At 53.9% G+C, this 16438-nt stretch overlaps 2 protein-coding genes across 4 annotated transcripts; one reads left to right on the top strand and one right to left on the bottom strand.

The window, feature by feature from the left end:
• The first annotated feature begins 972 nt into the window (after positions 1 to 972).
• PEX6 (peroxisomal biogenesis factor 6) lies at positions 973 to 13597 on the top strand. 2 transcript variants are annotated; one of them, XM_036249030.1, is made up of 17 exons: positions 973 to 1902; positions 3505 to 3668; positions 4128 to 4211; positions 8476 to 8578; positions 8662 to 8795; positions 9418 to 9529; positions 10002 to 10210; positions 10583 to 10778; positions 10963 to 11039; positions 11164 to 11296; positions 11370 to 11575; positions 11667 to 11728; positions 11958 to 12066; positions 12355 to 12471; positions 12560 to 12637; positions 12789 to 12928; positions 13133 to 13585. In XM_036249030.1, the coding sequence occupies exons 1-17, from the start codon at positions 1021 to 1023 to the stop codon at positions 13267 to 13269; spliced, it is 2943 nt and encodes a 980-aa protein (XP_036104923.1). In that variant the 5' UTR covers positions 973 to 1020; the 3' UTR covers positions 13270 to 13585. The 2 variants fall into 2 exon arrangements, with proteins under 2 accessions (XP_036104923.1, XP_036104924.1); XM_036249031.1 differs by lacking the exons at positions 3505 to 3668; positions 4128 to 4211; positions 8476 to 8578 and having other exon boundaries at positions 977 to 1902; positions 13133 to 13597.
• A 112-nt stretch (positions 13598 to 13709) lies between these two features.
• GNMT (glycine N-methyltransferase) lies at positions 13710 to 16438 on the bottom strand. 2 transcript variants are annotated; one of them, XM_036248826.1, is made up of 6 exons: positions 16194 to 16438; positions 15290 to 15417; positions 14730 to 14846; positions 14376 to 14518; positions 14154 to 14275; positions 13710 to 14065 (listed from the first exon to the last, which is right to left on the bottom strand). In XM_036248826.1, the coding sequence occupies exons 1-6, from the start codon at positions 16436 to 16438 to the stop codon at positions 13894 to 13896; spliced, it is 927 nt and encodes a 308-aa protein (XP_036104719.1). In that variant the 3' UTR covers positions 13710 to 13893. The 2 variants fall into 2 exon arrangements, with proteins under 2 accessions (XP_036104719.1, XP_036104720.1); XM_036248827.1 differs by having other exon boundaries at positions 14376 to 14461; positions 16194 to 16407.

The raw sequence follows: 16438 nt of genomic DNA, 5'->3' as shown, positions 1-16438 counted from the left end.
CAACCAATCCACGGATCCTAAATACAAATATATTGTTAATAACTGGAAGTGTGGCCTACTAGTGTCCAGTATCTTCTACAGACCAGGGAGATGGAAACAAGTATGGAATCTAAGTAATAATACAGGTGGGAGCAAGTTGTTGGTTTGGTATTCATGACTGAAGCCTTGAACCAGAACCGCAAACCACCCCCCTACCCCCCACCCCCCACCCCGCCACCCCCTACCCCGCTTTCTGCCTGCTCTCTGCCCCTTCCCCCCAAGGTAGAAACACGAAGTGGATCTACAGTTTGCAACTGGTTTTGGAGGGATGAAAAATCGAAGCTGCTTTGCTTTGCTTCAAGTTCGGTGGGAGTAGAAGAAGCAGGACAAGAAACACTGGAACGTGGGTTTTGTGTAGGATGTGTTGGAACAGGTGTGGCAGCACCCAGCACTCCAGGGCTACATGAATCATATGCAGTAATTCAGCCAGCAGGCACTACATATCCATAAGCATGTCTGAGACAGTTTTATAATCCTGCCACTCCCTCCTTCAACCTTCCCACAACCCTCAAACCTCAGTGCCTGCACTTCCACAGTGGGAACTGTAGGAATTGCACAGAGGAGTGGACTCCTTCCTAAACACTCCACCCACAGCTCCAGCCGCGGGCCGAGTTGGGCCGGAGTATGCTGACTGTTCATTGATCATTCAGTAAATTGTTAAGTACATGCCATGGGGCAACGTAGTTGAGAGGACGTTACACCCCTAGCAGGCGCGGAGGGCAAATCTCTGGAAACCATGTCAAAGGATGCATGAGTAAAGGCTAAGCAACCGCAGTAATTGTGTCACTGCCATCTAGGTACCTTTCTGATCAAGCCAAGGCGCAACTCACCCCCTCAGAGCAAGCGCGCTGCACCCGACGCCCCACCCACTTGCCTCGCTCCTCCCCTGACGGAAGCGGAAACGGCGTGCGCGCCGCCGTGCTGTACGGCTCTCGGGCTCCGGAAGGCGTCCTCCACTTTCTTCCTTGGTCTCCTGTCACCATGGTGCTGGCAGTCTTGCGGGTCCTGGAACCCTTCCCGAACGAGACACCCCCGTTGGCCGTGCTGCTGCCGCCTGGGGGCCCGTGGCCTGCGGCGGGGCATGGCCTGGTGCTGGCTCTGCGGCCTGCAGGGGAGAGCCCAGCAGGGCCGGCGCTGCTAGTGGCGGCCCTGGAGAGAACGGGAGCGGGAACTGAAGAGCAGGGTCCCGGGCCTCCGCAGCTGCTGGTTAGCCGCATGCTGTTGCGGCTTCTAGCCCTGGGCTCCGGGGCGTGGGTGCGGGCGCGGCCCGTGCGGCGGCCCCCAGCGCTGGGCTGGGCGTTGCTTGGCACCTCGCTGGGGCCGGGGCTCGGACCGCGAATCGGGCCGCTGCTGGTGAGGCGCGGAGAGGCTCTACCAGTGCCCGGACCGCGCGTGCTGGAGACGCGGCCGGCGTTGCAAGGACTGCTTGGCCCAGGGACGCGGCTGGCTGTGACTGAGCTCCGTGGGCGGGTCAAACTGGGCCCAGAGACTGGGGACAGCAGCCGGCCCCCGCCCCCGCCTTTGGTGTCCTCCTTCGCCGTTTCCGGTACAGTCCGGCGACTCCGGGGAGTTCTAGGAGGGACTGAAGATTCACTGGGGGTGAGCCGGAGTTGTCTCCGTAGCCTCGGCCTCTTCCAGGGCGAATGGGTTTGGGTGACCAAGGCCGGAGAGTCATCCATCACTTTCCAGCCACACTTGGCCACGGTGCAGGTCCTAGAGCCTCACTGGGACCTCTCTGAAAGGCTGGGACCCGGCTCTGGGCAGGTGGGAGAGCCCCTCGCTGACGGACTGGCCCTCGTGCCTGCCACTCTGGCTTTTAATCTCGGCTGTGATCTCCTAGAAGTGGGAGAGCTCAGAATTCAGGTAGGATATAGGACCAGTCTCAGGAATGCTTATGCTCCTTATCCTGTCTTTGTTTTAACCAAATTGGAAAACCAGAGCTGTAAAATTAAGGAGATCTTGGACTTTTCGCTTCATGTCTCATCCTTATTTATTCATTCTCTACAATCAAAGTATCATTATCCTCCATAGTGTGGTGGCCAGGAGAAGGGCTTTCTTCTATTCAGGTGAAATGTGAGATGCACAGTCAAATTACCAGGGGCACACGTTAATCTGCTCAATCTAATCAGGTGTTTGCCGAAATTGTAGTGTATCCAGTATTTCGCTGGGTAGTATGGAGTATGATACTTCAATGCTTTTGCTCATGCTTATCCTTGGCTTCAAATTCCTATTTTCATCTTTACCTGTTAAAATCCTATCATCCTTTCCTACAAGGCCCATCTAAAGATGCCACCATCCTTTCATAATCTCACCATGAAAAGTGTAACCTGACATCCTCCTATAGCATTTTGTGTCTTTTTTTGCAGCATTTATTTTGTTCTGCTTTGTTATGTTTATGTAATCTGTCTGATCTCCTATTATATACTATAAGTTTCTTCAAATGAGGGCTCTTTATTATCTTTGGTGCCTGGTTTTTAATTTTAATATTTTATTAAATATATCCAAGTGAAGTTTTTGATTTCTGCCTTTAAGGAGCTTACTTCAAGAAGATAATTGCATTTGGGGGGACAAATATAGTCTCTAATGTTTGATTAAGCACCTGGATGTATGGTTGGGCCTGCACTGTCCAGAATGAAAGCCACTAGCCATTTTGTGATTCTTTAATTAAAAGTAAATAAAGTTAAAAATTCAGTTCTTCAGTTGTGTTAGTCACATTTCAAGTGCTCATCAGGCACATGTACATATAGAACATTTCTATCACTGTAGAAAGTCCTGTTAGATGATGCTGGCAAAGCCAATTAGGGCCACGGGATGTCAAGAAGAGATAATAGGCCCTGGCCAGTTTGGCTCAGCAGTTGAGTGTCGACCTGCGGATCAGAGAGTCCCGGGTTTGGTTCCCGCTAGGGGCACATACCACACAAAAAATATATATATATAAGATAAGCATGAATGGGATCCAGAAGTGGGTTCCCTTCTGAATGGAGGAAAAACTACTGGAGTACTCAGACTGGAGCTCATTCTGATAAACCAACCCTTTAAGCTTCAGTGAGCTCATATGCTCTTCCCACTGCCTGAATTCTGAGTATCCCCACTTAATATATGTCCACTTAATATCAATCCTAATGGCTTCCTGGTGCCATTCAAAGGACTGTGGGAATTAAATGTCTACCATTTGCATGGCTGTGGCCCAACTTAAAGGTATCACAGAAGGATTATCTTTATTGGGGAACTTTTGGGAGTTAACATTAGAAAAGTCAGAGTCAGAAATCTCTTCCTGGTGCTCATTAGAGGAAGAAGTTTCTGTTTTCTAGGGAAGATATAGGTGTTCAGCTCTGCTACCCTCCCACAAGCTTTATGGTAATGGGAATGAAAGAGGATACAAGTAGAAATATTGGCTGCTGAGAGAGAAGGTAGAGCCTGATTCTTTGGGAGAAGATTATAAGGTGGTGGTTATTTCTTTCATAGAGATACTTGGAAGGCTCCAGTGCCCTTGAAGACAAAGGAAGCTGCTCAGTGCTGCCTGGGCCTCCGTTTGCCAAAGAGTTGCACATCGAAATTGTGTCCTCTCCCCACTACAGCACTAATGGGAATTATGACCATGTTCTTTACCGGCACTTTCAGACACCCAGGTTAGCTGACTACCCCTTTTAGGAGGATAGCTTCTCACTCTCATAGCTATCCTATTCCATCATACCTAGAGGCACCATGGAGCTTCTGATTTTAAAAAGCCACATTTTAAGCAATATTGTGGCTGGACGCCTCTTGGAGTATCAGGTAGACAATAGAAGAGAAATCTGGACATTCTAAATGGAGAAACTGCTTTGATTTGAGAGGGCTCCAAGAGAACCAGAATCCTGCTTCACCCCTCCCTGGTTTTTGATTCCCCTTTCTAGCCTTCCCACCATTTCCTCTAGCTCATTCTAGGTCAGACTTGCTCTCTGGACAAGTTGCTTGGGGTCTCTGGGTGGGCAGTAAGCCTTTGGGAAGTAGTCTTCATATTGATGGTGGGAATGGGAGGGTGGCAAACATGTCAGGCACATGCTCTTGACTTCCGCTGTGAGCTGACCAGGGCCACTGCTGTGTTACAGGGCAGTCCAGGAAGGGGATGTTCTGTGTGTGCCAACAATGGGGCAAATAGAGATCCTGGAAGGAAGCCCTGAGAAACTGCCCAGGTATGCAGCTGCCTCCTACCTCACACCTGAGATTCTTAATCTGGGTGCAAGAGTTCTACAACCCCCTCTTCCCAAGTGGTATGGAATAATTTTGTGCATAAGAACATTCTGTTGTTCAATGTTTTTCTGGACATAAGAGAAAAAATTAAGAATCACTGCCTGCTAGCTTTTATTCTCAAACTGGATGGTGGTCTTTGGTAAAGGAATGCATGCAAAATAACTTCATGGCCCTGGCAAGTTTTGCTCAGTAGTTAGAGCGTCAGCTTGTGGACCGAAGAGTCTCGGGTTCAATTCTAGTCAAGGGCACACTTGGGTTGCAGGTGCAATCCCTGGCACCAGTCAAGACAGTGCAGGAGGCAACCAATCAATGTGTCTCTTACATTGATGGTTCTCTCTCTCCCTCTCCCCCTCCCTTCCTCCCACCTCCCTCCTGTCTTCCCTTACACTCTCTCTAAAAAGCAATGGAAAAATATCCTGGGTAAGGATTAACAAAACAAAACAAAAAAATAACTTACTGGCCTAGACCCAAGTGAAATTCTTTGTTTTCCATTCTCAACCATGATGCTGTTTGGGCCATACATCCCACATACTCAGCATAAGGAGACCCAGGCTCTGATTTCTATCCTAATTGATGGAGTGTGCACCTGATGCTTTTCTGTCTTATGTCCCGAAAGGGGAAGAGAGGGATTGCTTCTATCCTATCCTTAAAAGGCCCTCTCTTTCCTTATCCTCAAGAGAATGAGAAATAGAGCATAACCAAGCCAAGTACTTTAAAACAGGTTGACTGTAGCCCTGGCCAGTTTGGCTCAACGGTTAGAGTGTCAGCCTGCGGTTCGGAGAGACCCGGGTTCGGTTCCCGCTAAGGGCATGTACCTTGGTTGCAGTTTGTCCCCGGCCCTGGTTGGGTTGTGTGGGTGGCAGCCACTCAATGTGTCCCTTTCATGTCGATGTTCCTTTCATGTCGATGTTTCTCTCTCTCTTTCTCTTCCTCTCTCTCCCTCCCACTCTATCTGAACAAAAAATGGAAAAATGTCCTCAGGTGAAGATAAAAAAAAAAAAAATTAAAAAAACAGGTTGACTGTTGACCACAGAGGTTCTTTAAAATGGCGAGGCAAGCCCTGGCCAGTTTGGTTCAGTGGTTAGAACATCGGCCCGCGAACCAGAGTCCTGAGTTCGATTCCCACTAAGGGCATGTACCTCAGTTGCATTTTGTCTCCAGCCCCCATTGGGGTCGTGTGAGTGGCTACCAGTTGATGTGTCTCCCTCACATCAATGTTTCTCTCTTTTCTTCCCTCTCTCCCTCCTGCTCTATCTGAAGATAAATGCAAAAATGTCCTCGGGTGAGGATAAAAACAGACAGACAAATAAATAAATAGAATGGTGAGGCAAGGAATTCAGAGACTGCTTTGGCCTTAAGTGAAGGGGGAAGAATGTGGATACCCCAAACAGTCCCTCTATTCAGAACTGATTTCCAGTAGCGATTTACTAGGAGAACCCAACTAACACACACACAAACCCAACTTTCAGGGAAATCTCAAGGAGGTGGCGGGACCAGCTTGCAGGAACTTGGGTATAAGTGCCATCAGGATCACGGTCTTGGGCCTGGGTCCTCTGCCCAGAGAGAGATGCCTTGTCTGGAGTGTGTGATTTATTCTTGACCAACCTTCAGGGCTCAGTTCTGGTCATTGCTGCATCTTAGGACTGTGGCAGAACCCTGTGTAACCCATGGTGCCGCTTGAGCTTTTCCAGATGACATCTACAACTGGGGCTTGGTGGAAAATGCCATTCTGGCATGTATCAGTCAATTCCCACTGCTGTCTTCCACCCTAAATACAGCAAATGTCTATGAGCTAGCTTTCTTTTTTTTTTTCAATCCTCACCCCAGGATATTTTTCTATTTATCTTAATGTAGAATGGGAGGGAGCAGGAGAGAGGGAGAGAGAAACATTGACGTGGGAGGGACACATCAATTGGTTGCCTCCTGCACAACCCCAACCAGGGCCGGGGCGAACTGTAACCCAGGTACGTGCCCTTTACCGGAATCGAACTCGCAACTGGTCTGTGGCCGACGCTGTAACCACTGAGCCAAACTGACCAGGGCATGAGCTAGCTTTCTGTAGGAAAACTACATAATGTCTGCCCTTTGTACTTTCAAAGGAAGACACGCTAGGTCCTGAGACAGACCAGTAAGCCAGTCCCGTCCATAGTGCCTGCCATTCTAACCCTATAGAGATCTGTCTCCTTCCTCAGCACATACCCGCCCCCCCCCCCGCCCCCAAAGGGCCTGGAAAGCAGGGTTGGGAAGGGCATTTGGGTCCAAGGACAGATAAGGATGAGTGCTTTAGCTCTGTCTTCTGGACCTGAGAAGAGAAACCCTCCAGGGAGCCTTCTGTGGTAGGGAACCTTTTTAGATTCTGCCCTGCATTCCACTTCCCCAACCAGGCTGACAGGAGCCAGCTCCACTGTCTCCCATGTGGCTTTTGGGAACATGATCCAGTGTTCCCCAGCAGAGTCCAGATATGTTCCAAAGTTCGTGTGCTCAGTGAAATAGTCCAACCACCCTCCACGGAAGAGAGGAGTCTCTCCCTAACCCTTCCCTGGAGCTGTCCCTCCTTGGATCAGTGCTGGCCATAGGCACTCTGACTCAGGATGTTGGGCTTGATTGAGATTCTATGCTATAGACCCAGCCATTGTTTATTCATAATGACAGTAAGACGCAAAGTTTTCCTTATGTTCTAGTTTTTTGCATAGTCACTGCCTACCACAGTAGTTACCAGAATTTCATAATACTGACGTGATATGCTTCCTCCTGCCACCTGGAGGCATTCCCACCACTCCCCCTTTGCTGCCACAGGGAGCAGCTTTGTGACTATAGGACACTGAGCAAAGGAATTTGCACCTTGATTGGACCTAATGAGGCCAAGGTTATAGACTGGCTCTGTCATTGCCTTGCTGCCTGAGGAGTGAAGAGAGGAATAGTTTATCATTTCTTTACCTGGAAAATTGGGCTAGTAACTGCCACCTGCAGTAGCAGTAGCAGCAGGTGGAGTAACCCCAATTCACTACGACACTAGCCAGGGACTGCATGGCCCTTTTTGTGATGAGGAGCTTTTGAAAAATGAAACGCCTGGGCCCACCCCAGACCTATTGGAACAGGATCAGGTGGAGCTGGGGCCTGTGTAGTCTTTCTATTTTTTCCAAAGGAAGGGAAAATGTTAACTTTTAAATTGAGATATATAATTCATATACCATAAAATTCATGCTTTTAGAATGTGCAACTCAGTGGTTTTTGGTATATTCCCAAGGTTGTGTAACCTAATTCCAGATCATTTTCATGATCCCCTACCATTAGCAATCACTCCCTGTTCCCTCCTTTTATCAACCCCTGGCAACCACCAGTCTGTTGAATGGAATTATACAATATGTGAGAGATGTTGATTTTTTAAAATTTCACAGATAATTCTTTTTTTTTTTTTTATCCTCACCCGAGGACATTTTTCCATTTTTTTGTTCAGGTAGAGTGGGAGGGAGAGAGAGGAACAGAGAGAGAGAGAGAAACATCGATGTGAAAGGAACACATCGAGTGGCTGCCACCCGCACGACCAACCAGGGCCGGGGACAAACTGCAACCGAGGTACGTGCCCTTAGCGGGAACCGAACCTGGGTCTCTCAGGACCGCAGGTCGATGCTCTAACCGCTGAGCCAAACCGGCCAGGGCTCACAGATAATTCTTATGTGCAGCCCAAACAGTCATTAATCATTAGGTGCCATTATTAAGGAATTTGCCTGTAATAAGATTTTGTAGATTATTGAATAAGAACCAAGGGACTCTTCCCTCTGAGGTTTGGGGGGACCTTGGTAGGTATGTATTTGAGGGAGAGACTGTATTATGAAGCCACTGAAAATGGCCAGATGACCATTGCTTAGTGTAGCAGTGTCTTCTCCCAGTGGAATGGATGGATAGGCCATTTACCTGGAGACCCCCCCGCCCTGCCCCAGGCTCTCTAATGGCTGTCAGGGAAGCGGAGGACAGGTATAGCTCCTGGCCTCAAGATGTGTTTGATCCAGTCAGGGAGATAAGAAAGACCACCTGCTTTCCCTTCCTCACTTCCCCCACCGCAGTCCCTACCACGTCTGGGGCGCTTATTTGTGCTGCTCTCGAGTTTGTCCCTGCAGTGGACCTCTGTGATAGAGACAGCCACCTTGTCCTTGGGAAGGGACATGTGAATCTAGATCTGGGACTCATTGGGCCTCTTTCCTGCAGGTGGCAGGAGATGTTCTTTAAAGTGAAGAAAACAGTTGGGGAAGCTCCAGATGGGCCCACCAGCGCCTACTTGGCCGACACCACCCATACCTCCTTGTACTTGGTGAGGCCCTGGGGGTATGAGTAGACCTAAGGAAAGGAGCAGAAACAACTTTTAGAAACTAAACTTCCTCCATCCTTTCGCAGGTGGGTTCTACCCTGAGCCCTGTTCCAAGGGTCCCTTCAGGAGAATCCAGTCTCTGGAGCAGCTTATCTCCTCCGGGCTTGGAGGCCTTGGTGACCGAGCTGTGTGCTGCCCTGAAACCTCGCCTCCAGTCGGGGTGAGTGAGGCTGCAGACTCGGGCAGTGAGGGAAGCCTGCCCACAGTACCCCTGGAGGGGCAGCAGGCCAGGCAAGTAGTTCCTCACGCCCTGGTGGAAGTGCTGTTGGCGGGACCTCCCTCACACCAACCAGTATGCCCAGGCCACTAGCCCACGTGCTTCCGGTGAGCAGATTCCCAGACTCCTGGGATAATATCCATCCTCCAAGGTTGACTGTGGAGGAAGAATCTCCACCAGGGACAGTTGTCTCTGAAACTACCCTCCCCTTGGCGAGCCCACTAGCCATCCCGGTGCTCACCACCCTGATCCTGAAGGACACAGCTCCCCATACCTCTGCCCAAGAGCGCACACAGACCCTTCCCTAATTCCAATCCAGTCCCGAGCAGACACAAGAGTCCAGGCTTTATTGAAGACGCAGTGGTGACATGGGGAGTTAGTCTTGGCTGCTGGATGTGCTCCACGCCCCTGCCTGAGCACCAGAGGTGGTGTGGAGACAGCACTGGGGGTGGGTGCCTCACGGAGAGAGAAGCAGGGTGTCTGTGCTCTAGATCCAGGGTCCTGTTACGGCAGACTCTGAAGTCTGGGCAGAATGGAGGAGACAGTGTCTGTCCTCTGGTTGCAGGGGTGCCCTGCTGACAGGAACTGGCAGTGTCCTTCTACGGGGCCCCCCGGGCAGTGGGAAGACCACAGCAGTGGCTGCTGCCTGCAGCCGCCTCGGGCTCCATTTGCTGAAGGTGAGGGTACCTGGAGGGTAGAACCCCAACTGTTTCCCCTCCCCAGCCCAAATTCTCCCCCCTCCCCTTTTTTTTTCCTTATGGTACATGCCCCTAGTGGGAACCGAACCCGGGACTCACTGATCCGCAGGCCGACGCTCAACCACTGAGCCAAACTGGCCAGGGCTTCTTCCCTCTTCTTTCTGGCCACTAGCTTGGCCCTAACACCTCAGCCCAGTGGGTCAGCCATATTCCCATGATGCTCAGCTCCTGAGAGATGCTTTCAAGGAGTGGGTTTCAAGATTCTGACGGACAGTCCAAGGAATGTGGTTAGGGTAAAGAAGAGGTAGGACCTGGCCAGCTATCCTCTTCCCCCATCGCTGCCCTTCAAAAAGAGTTGACCTGCACCTTCTGACGACGCCTCCTCCCCCCATTCTCCCGCCCCAGTCACACCTGTGCCTTGCTCACAGGCCCACCGGGACCCCCTCCCCAGGTACCCTGCTCCAGCCTCTGTGCGGACAGCAGTGGGGCTGTGGAGACAAAACTGCAGGCCACCTTCTCCCGAGCCCGGCGCTGCCGGCCGGTGGTTCTGTTGCTGACGGCCTTGGACCTTCTGGGCCGGGACCGTGATGGGCTAGGTGAGGACGCCCGTGTGGTGGCCACGCTGCGTCACCTCCTCCTCCATGAGGACCCTCTCACCAGGTATTGTACAGAGCTGGGCCCAGCCCTCCTCCTTCTCTTCAGCATTCCGTCCTCTAGTCCTCACCCCTCGATGGCTTCTCCAACGACTCCTGCCAATTTGACTGCCCTCCTGACGGCCCTAAAGAGCTTGGGGTATCCAGAGCGAGATGGATATGGTCCCTAGTTTTTCTTGGGGAACAGCAGGTTGAAGGAAAAGCACAGCCTCTGCCCTCAGTGAACTCCCAATGTGTTCCCATGGAGCCTTGGGGTGCTGATCCCCCTGTCCCACCTTATCACCCACCCACCTCTCCGCCCTCCCGCCCTCCCGCCCCTGCCTCATGCTCGCTCGGCTGCAGCGGATTCGTGCCCTCAGTCCCCACTCCCTGCCGGCAGCTGCCCTCCACTGATGGTTGTGGCCACCACAAGCCGGGCCCAGGACCTGCCTGCTGACGTGCAGACAGCGTTTCCACATGAGCTGGAGGTGCCTGTGCTGTCAGAGGGGCAGCGGCTCAGCATCCTGCGAGCCCTCACTGCCCACCTGCCCCTGGGCCAAGAGGTGAACCTGGCACAGCTGGCTCGGCGGTGTGCAGTGAGTACCACGGCAGCGCCGGTCCCCCATGTCTGTTGTGGGAGCTCAGACCTGCTGCCCTGCAGTAAGGGTAGAAAACCCCGAGGCATCAACCCTGAGCCTCTGCTCCAGCTGGGGGACCCTCCGCCCAAGGGTTTCCTGCCCACTGTGCCCTACTCATGTGTCCTTTCCTGTGATTCCCCAGGGCTTTGTGGTGGGAGATCTCTATGCGCTTTTGACCCACAGCAGCCGGGCAGCCTGCACCAGGATCAGGAACTCAGGGTAAGAAAACTGGGCACAAAAAGGCAAAGGCAACAAGAGGAAATATGGGTGGCTGGGGGCTGGTGAGCGCGGGGAGAGGCCTCAGGTAGGTCCTCCAGCCCCGTCCCTGGGTTTCTGCTTGCAGATTGGCAGGCGGCTTGAGTGAGGAGGATGAGGTGGAGCTGTGTGCTGCTGGCTTTCCCCTCCTGGCTGAGGACTTCGGGCGGGCCCTGGAGCAGCTGCAGTCAGCTCACTCCCAGGCCGTCGGAGCCCCCAAGGTAGACTCCAGCCCTTGGGGTGGGGCCTGAGCTCCCTCCCACATATCCCAGCCATGCACTTTTCGTCTCCTAGATCCCCTCTGTGTCCTGGCACGATGTGGGCGGGCTGCAGGAAGTGAAGAAGGAGATTCTAGAGACCATCCAGCTCCCTCTAGAGCATCCTGAGCTGCTGAGCCTGGGCCTGAGGCGCTCAGGCCTCCTGCTCCATGGGCCCCCTGGCACTGGCAAGACCCTCCTGGCCAAGGCGGTAGCCACTGAGTGCAGCCTTACCTTCCTCAGGTGGCGAGGGGGCATGGAGGGATGGTGGGTAGATCGAGCCGATGGTGTTTGTACCTCTAACAAGCGTTACCTCCCACACCCTCTCCCTCAGTGTGAAGGGACCAGAGCTCATCAACATGTACGTGGGCCAAAGTGAGGAGAATGTTCGGGAAGGTGAGTGGGTGGGCAGGGCTTCCAGTCCTTCCCAAACCCTGATGGCCCCTGTGCCACCCCCAGCCCTCAGGCTGCTCGTGGTCATTCCTAGTCCTCCTTTCCACCAGTTACATTCCTGCCCTGGGGCCTACTATCTGGAACGCTAGTAATGAAAGGTCAAACCCAGGTTCTCTTCCCTCGTACCCTGGCTTCACACCCTCCTGAGCTCCTCCTGTGGCCCTCTCCTCAGTGTTCGCCAGGGCCAGGGCCGCGGCGCCGTGCATTATCTTCTTTGATGAACTGGACTCCTTGGCCCCAAGCCGGGGGCGGAGTGGAGACTCTGGAGGTGTGATGGACAGGTGGGAGCTTGAGCCAGAATGGAGTCTGGGGTCCGGGACAGGGATGTGACATAGGCTGTAGCCATCTTCAGAACCCAGAGTCCCTGCCCTTCCGGTTCTGAGACAGTATAATGAAGCTAAGAGGCTTTGGGTGTGGGACCTTGAGGAGAATGGGCACCTGCATGGAGGGGTACGCAGGGCATGACTAAGCAGGGGGCCCTGTGGGAAAGGCCTGCAAGGAGAGGCACCACAGGCAGGGCAGAAGCTGAGGATGGGCCAAGGACTCTCACCCTCGCTCCTCCTTTGCAGGGTGGTGTCTCAGCTCCTGGCCGAGCTGGATGGCCTTCATAGCACTCAAGATGTGTTTGTGATCGGAGCCACCAACAGACCAGACCTCCTGGACCCTGCCCTTCTGCGGCCTGGCAGGTGCGCACCCTGTGACCCCATCCTGTGTCTCCTTCATTCACCCTTATGCTGGGCTCCCTGACACACATGCCCACCTGTCTCCCTAAAGATTTGACAAGCTGGTGTTTGTGGGGGTGAACGAGGACCGCGCCTCCCAGCTCCGTGTTCTGAGCGCCATCACACGCAAGTATGCCCTCCCTGTTGGAGATCCCAGGGGGCACAGGCCTTGGTCTGGTTAGGGAATAAGTGCAATGTGCAGAATATGTCGGTCAGGGATGCCTTTTGAGGGAGTACAGGGCACACCAGGTGAAACTTTCTTTCCTGTATCCCCGTAACAGATTCAAGTTGGAGCCCTCTGTGAGCCTAGTGAACGTGCTGGATCACTGCCCGCCCCAGCTGACGGGTGCAGACCTCTACTCCCTCTGCTCTGATGCCATGACAGCTGCCCTCAAACGCAGAGTTCGGGACCTGGAGGAAGGTGAGCCACTCGCCAGCTCCAGAGGTCAACCAAAAAGCTAGTGGGAAAACCAGGCCTGGTTCTGGATTTCAGAGGAGGGACTCTAAACGTTTCGGGGACACTGGACAAGATGTTCCCCCAGGGCTCTCCCCTGCTTGAGCATAGCCAGAGTTCCCCAGCTGGGAGGGGAACCCTGGCCTCACCAACCCCTTGTCCTCCCCATAGGGCTGGAGCCCGAGAGCTCAGCACTACTGCTCACCATGGAGGACCTGCTGCAGGCCGCCACCCAGCTGGAGCCCTCAGTCAGTGAGCAGGAACTGCTCCGTTACAAACGCATCCACCGCAAGTTTGCTGCCTGCTAGGAGCCTCCTGCAGTCTGGGACCCAGCCCAACCAAAGTGGCTAAGCTACCTAGGTGTCCCCACAGAGACCTGAGAGAGCAAAGGGCTCCTCGGGCTGCCGTCCACCCACCTGAAGGCTGCCTGCCTCCAGGAGATCCCCTGGGTGCCAAATGGGGGAGGCCAGAGAGAGTCCAAGAGGCACCCCTTGTCTATTTTTCCAGGTCAGCCCCAAGACTAAGGCCCATCTGCTCAGGAAGAGGGGTGGGGGCCTGGAGTTCTGGCACCAGGCCCTGAGGGAGCCTGGTTTATGGCTGAAAATAAAGTGTTTGCTGCCCTCTGCTGGCAGTGTGGTCAGAAAGATTGGCGTGGTCACTGGGGAAGAGCAAGATTGAGAGGAGTAAGCCCCAAGGGAGGGCAGGGTGGGCTTCACAGGAGCCTGATCCTACAGACAAACACAAGACATGCAGGAACTGAAAAAGGCACAGACTATATTGTTCATCCTTCCATTAGCCTGAACTCAGATCCTCGCACCCCAGCTGCAGTTGTCCCCTCCCCACACTGCCAGGATCTGCATGTGGAGCTGCTGGTGTAGGGCTCCCCAGACAGCCTGGCAGCCCAGGTAAGGCTGCGGGAGCTGAGGCCATGCTCAGTCCGTCCTCTTGAGCACATGGATGAAATAGCAAGGAATGTAGGCCTGGCCTGGCTTGTAAGGCTTGAAGTCGCCCAGGATGCTGTGCTGACACTTGCCCCCAAAGGCTGCTCGGAGCAACTCAGTGAAGGATGCCAGACAGTGAGGGTAGTAGGAGAGCCGGAACTTACTGCAACAGAGACCCTGACCAACCATGAGGACTGGTGGCCCCAGCACCCTCCTCCCCGAACTCATCCCCCACCTAGCCAAGTGGATACCTCAAGCCAGCAGCGCCATCGTGGCCAGTCCCCGGCACCTGCACTGTGTAGTCTAGGGTCACCATGTGGGCCTTGTTGTTCACTGTCAGCACTGATGTCGTGATGTCCTTGGTCAAGTCACTCTGTAGGTGGGGGTGCAGGCTGCATTAGTCTCTGCAACCACTCTGGGGCCTGGACCCCAGCATCACACCTCCCACTCTGGGCCCTCCCTCAGGGGCCCACCTTATAGTAGATGTTCTTTCCTGGGGGTGCACAGCCTGTGCTGAGGATGTGGTCGTAGTTACGATGATCGATGACCAGCAAGCCCCCTGACCGCACCATGTTCGCAATGTTCTTCAGTGCCTGACGGTGCTCACTCTGGTCCCCTGAGCTCCCGGAAAGGGCACAGAGGCTGTGTCTGCTCAGGACTCCAGCACCAGTGTCCCTCCCATGTTTCTACTCCCCCGGATGCTAGTGCCAAGGCGGAGAGAGGCAAAAAGCATAGTCTGCTCTGGCAGGAGAGCAGGTGCCAGCGGTCTGTGGAAAGGAGGTATAGCTCAAAGCAAGGGCCATGCCCAAGGCCACACCCTCTCTCACCTTTGCAGTCTGGCAAGTGGGCAAAACTGTTTCCAAGGCAGATGACAGCATCGAAGCCACCCTCTGGTGGCTGGGGCACATCTTCGTCCAGAGTCATCCAGTTGGCTTCCTCAATGACTAGGGGCCAGGAAGGGGAGATCAGGCTGGCACCATGGTACCACCAATACCCATCTCCACCAAGTGCAGGTCTGCCTCAGTTTCCCCTTTAAGGCACACACAGGGACTCCACATCCAGTTAGAGGGAGGGGATCATTATGGACATGGAGGGTGAAGGGGAAGGGGGTCAAGAGAGAAGGAAGCCATGGTTTGGAAGGACTCCGTGCTTATGGGTTTTTATTTGTGGGGAGGGACAAGACATTATAAACATAATTAAAACTAATTCCTCATACCTGATATTTCATTGTGGTACCTAAGCCTCCCTTTTCAGGGAAATGACAGTAATTTGGCTGTACCCTTGAGGAAAACAAAATACCCCACCCAGGAGCCCAAGGCAGAGAGAACCATGTCCTTGGTGGTCTGGTGGTCAGGCTGGGAGGGCCTGCCTGGCTGGATCCGCGTACCCCACTTGTCGAAGGCGGGCTCATGTCGCCGGTTCCAGCGCTCTTTAAGCGCATATTTTAGCATCTTGTCACTGGCATCCACACTTGTCACGCTGAAGCCCTCTTCCACCAGCATGATGGAGTCCACCCTGGGCAGGACAGGGGATGAGAGGCAGAGAGGGGCGATCAGGAGGCCCATCGGACTCCATTCCTCTGCTTCCTCTCCCTAGGCCCTCCCCACTGACCTCCAATGACCTGCCAAATCTTTCTTATCACCAGGTTTTGGTTTTTAGCACTCATTCAGAGTCAGACATTCTACAAATGTGCATTAATCCGCATGGCAATCCTGTGGGGTGCCCCATGTGACAGCGGTGCAGACTGAGCCTCCTGAAAGTTAAGTAACGAGTGCGCAGAAGATAGTCTACGTGGTGGTTTAGAGCACATCCAGACCCTAACCAACCTGGGCTGTCTCTCCTCTCCACCAGATGGGGATCTTTACTTCTCTGAGGCCGAATTTCCACAGCTGTAAATGGGATATCACTACCTTACCTCCTCCGCTTTTGTGAGGATTTTAAAACATGTTTCAAAAGCCCCTCGCACAACGCTTGACACGGACAAAGACTGAGCAAATGATAGTTGTTAACAACTGCATCACCCGAGGAACGAAGCTGGAGCAGGATCCGATGTCTTGTGGCTCTGGCCCAAAGCCCGGCTCTGGCGCTGCCGGGGCCGCAGCCTTCCCCACAGGCTGCACCCACACCCTCACTGTCAGCCTGGCCTGGGCGCTCTCCCCGCGTCCGCCTCGCCGTGCGCTCGCCCTGCCTGCTGGCCAAACAGACGCGGAGGCTCCCCCGACGTGCCAGGCCACGGTGCTGCAGTCCGGCGGCCCCTTCCCCCGGATCCCCGTCCCCCCGGCCAGGCTCACCCGGTGCCGCAGGCCACGTCGAGCACCCGCTGGCAGCCGTGCTGGCGCAGCAGCCCGAGCAGCCAGGCCTTGTACTCGGCCGTGCGGCTGCGGGTGTCCCCGATGTAGAGCTGCCACACGCGCGCCGCCTCTCCATCTGCGTACTGGTCCGGGAGCCCTTCTGCCGCCACCCCCAGCGAGCGGGTTCGGTACACACTGTCCACCATCCTGCAACGCACCTGGCTCTGCGGCCACCGGCCCCGCAT

Source organism: Molossus molossus, unplaced genomic scaffold (genome assembly GCF_014108415.1).
Source record: "Molossus molossus isolate mMolMol1 unplaced genomic scaffold, mMolMol1.p scaffold_m16_p_8, whole genome shotgun sequence".
NCBI classification, from domain to species: Eukaryota; Metazoa; Chordata; class Mammalia; order Chiroptera; family Molossidae; genus Molossus; species Molossus molossus.
The sequence above is the reverse complement of the archived record's forward strand: the minus strand, read 5'-3'. Positions and strand labels throughout refer to the sequence as shown.

What these genes read in the sequence shown, in the direction of transcription:
- GNMT (XM_036248826.1), bottom strand. Translation starts at nt 16,438, where the DNA reads ATGCGGGGCCGGTGGCCGCAGAGCCAGGTGCGTTGCAGGATGGTGGAC. An exon ending in GACGTGGCCTGCGGCACCGG is followed by an intron (nt 15,418 to 16,193) that starts GTGAGCCTGGCC and finishes TGTCCTGCCCAG; the next exon opens with GGTGGACTCCATCATGCTGG. An exon ending in GAAAGAACATCTACTATAAG is followed by an intron (nt 14,276 to 14,375) that starts GTGGGCCCCTGA and finishes CCCCACCTACAG; the next exon opens with AGTGACTTGACCAAGGACAT.
- PEX6 (XM_036249030.1), top strand. Translation starts at nt 1,021, where the DNA reads ATGGTGCTGGCAGTCTTGCGGGTCCTGGAACCCTTCCCGAACGAGACA. An exon ending in CGGCACTTTCAGACACCCAG is followed by an intron (nt 3,669 to 4,127) that starts GTTAGCTGACTA and finishes GCTGTGTTACAG; the next exon opens with GGCAGTCCAGGAAGGGGATG. An exon ending in AGGCCGTCGGAGCCCCCAAG is followed by an intron (nt 11,297 to 11,369) that starts GTAGACTCCAGC and finishes TTCGTCTCCTAG; the next exon opens with ATCCCCTCTGTGTCCTGGCA.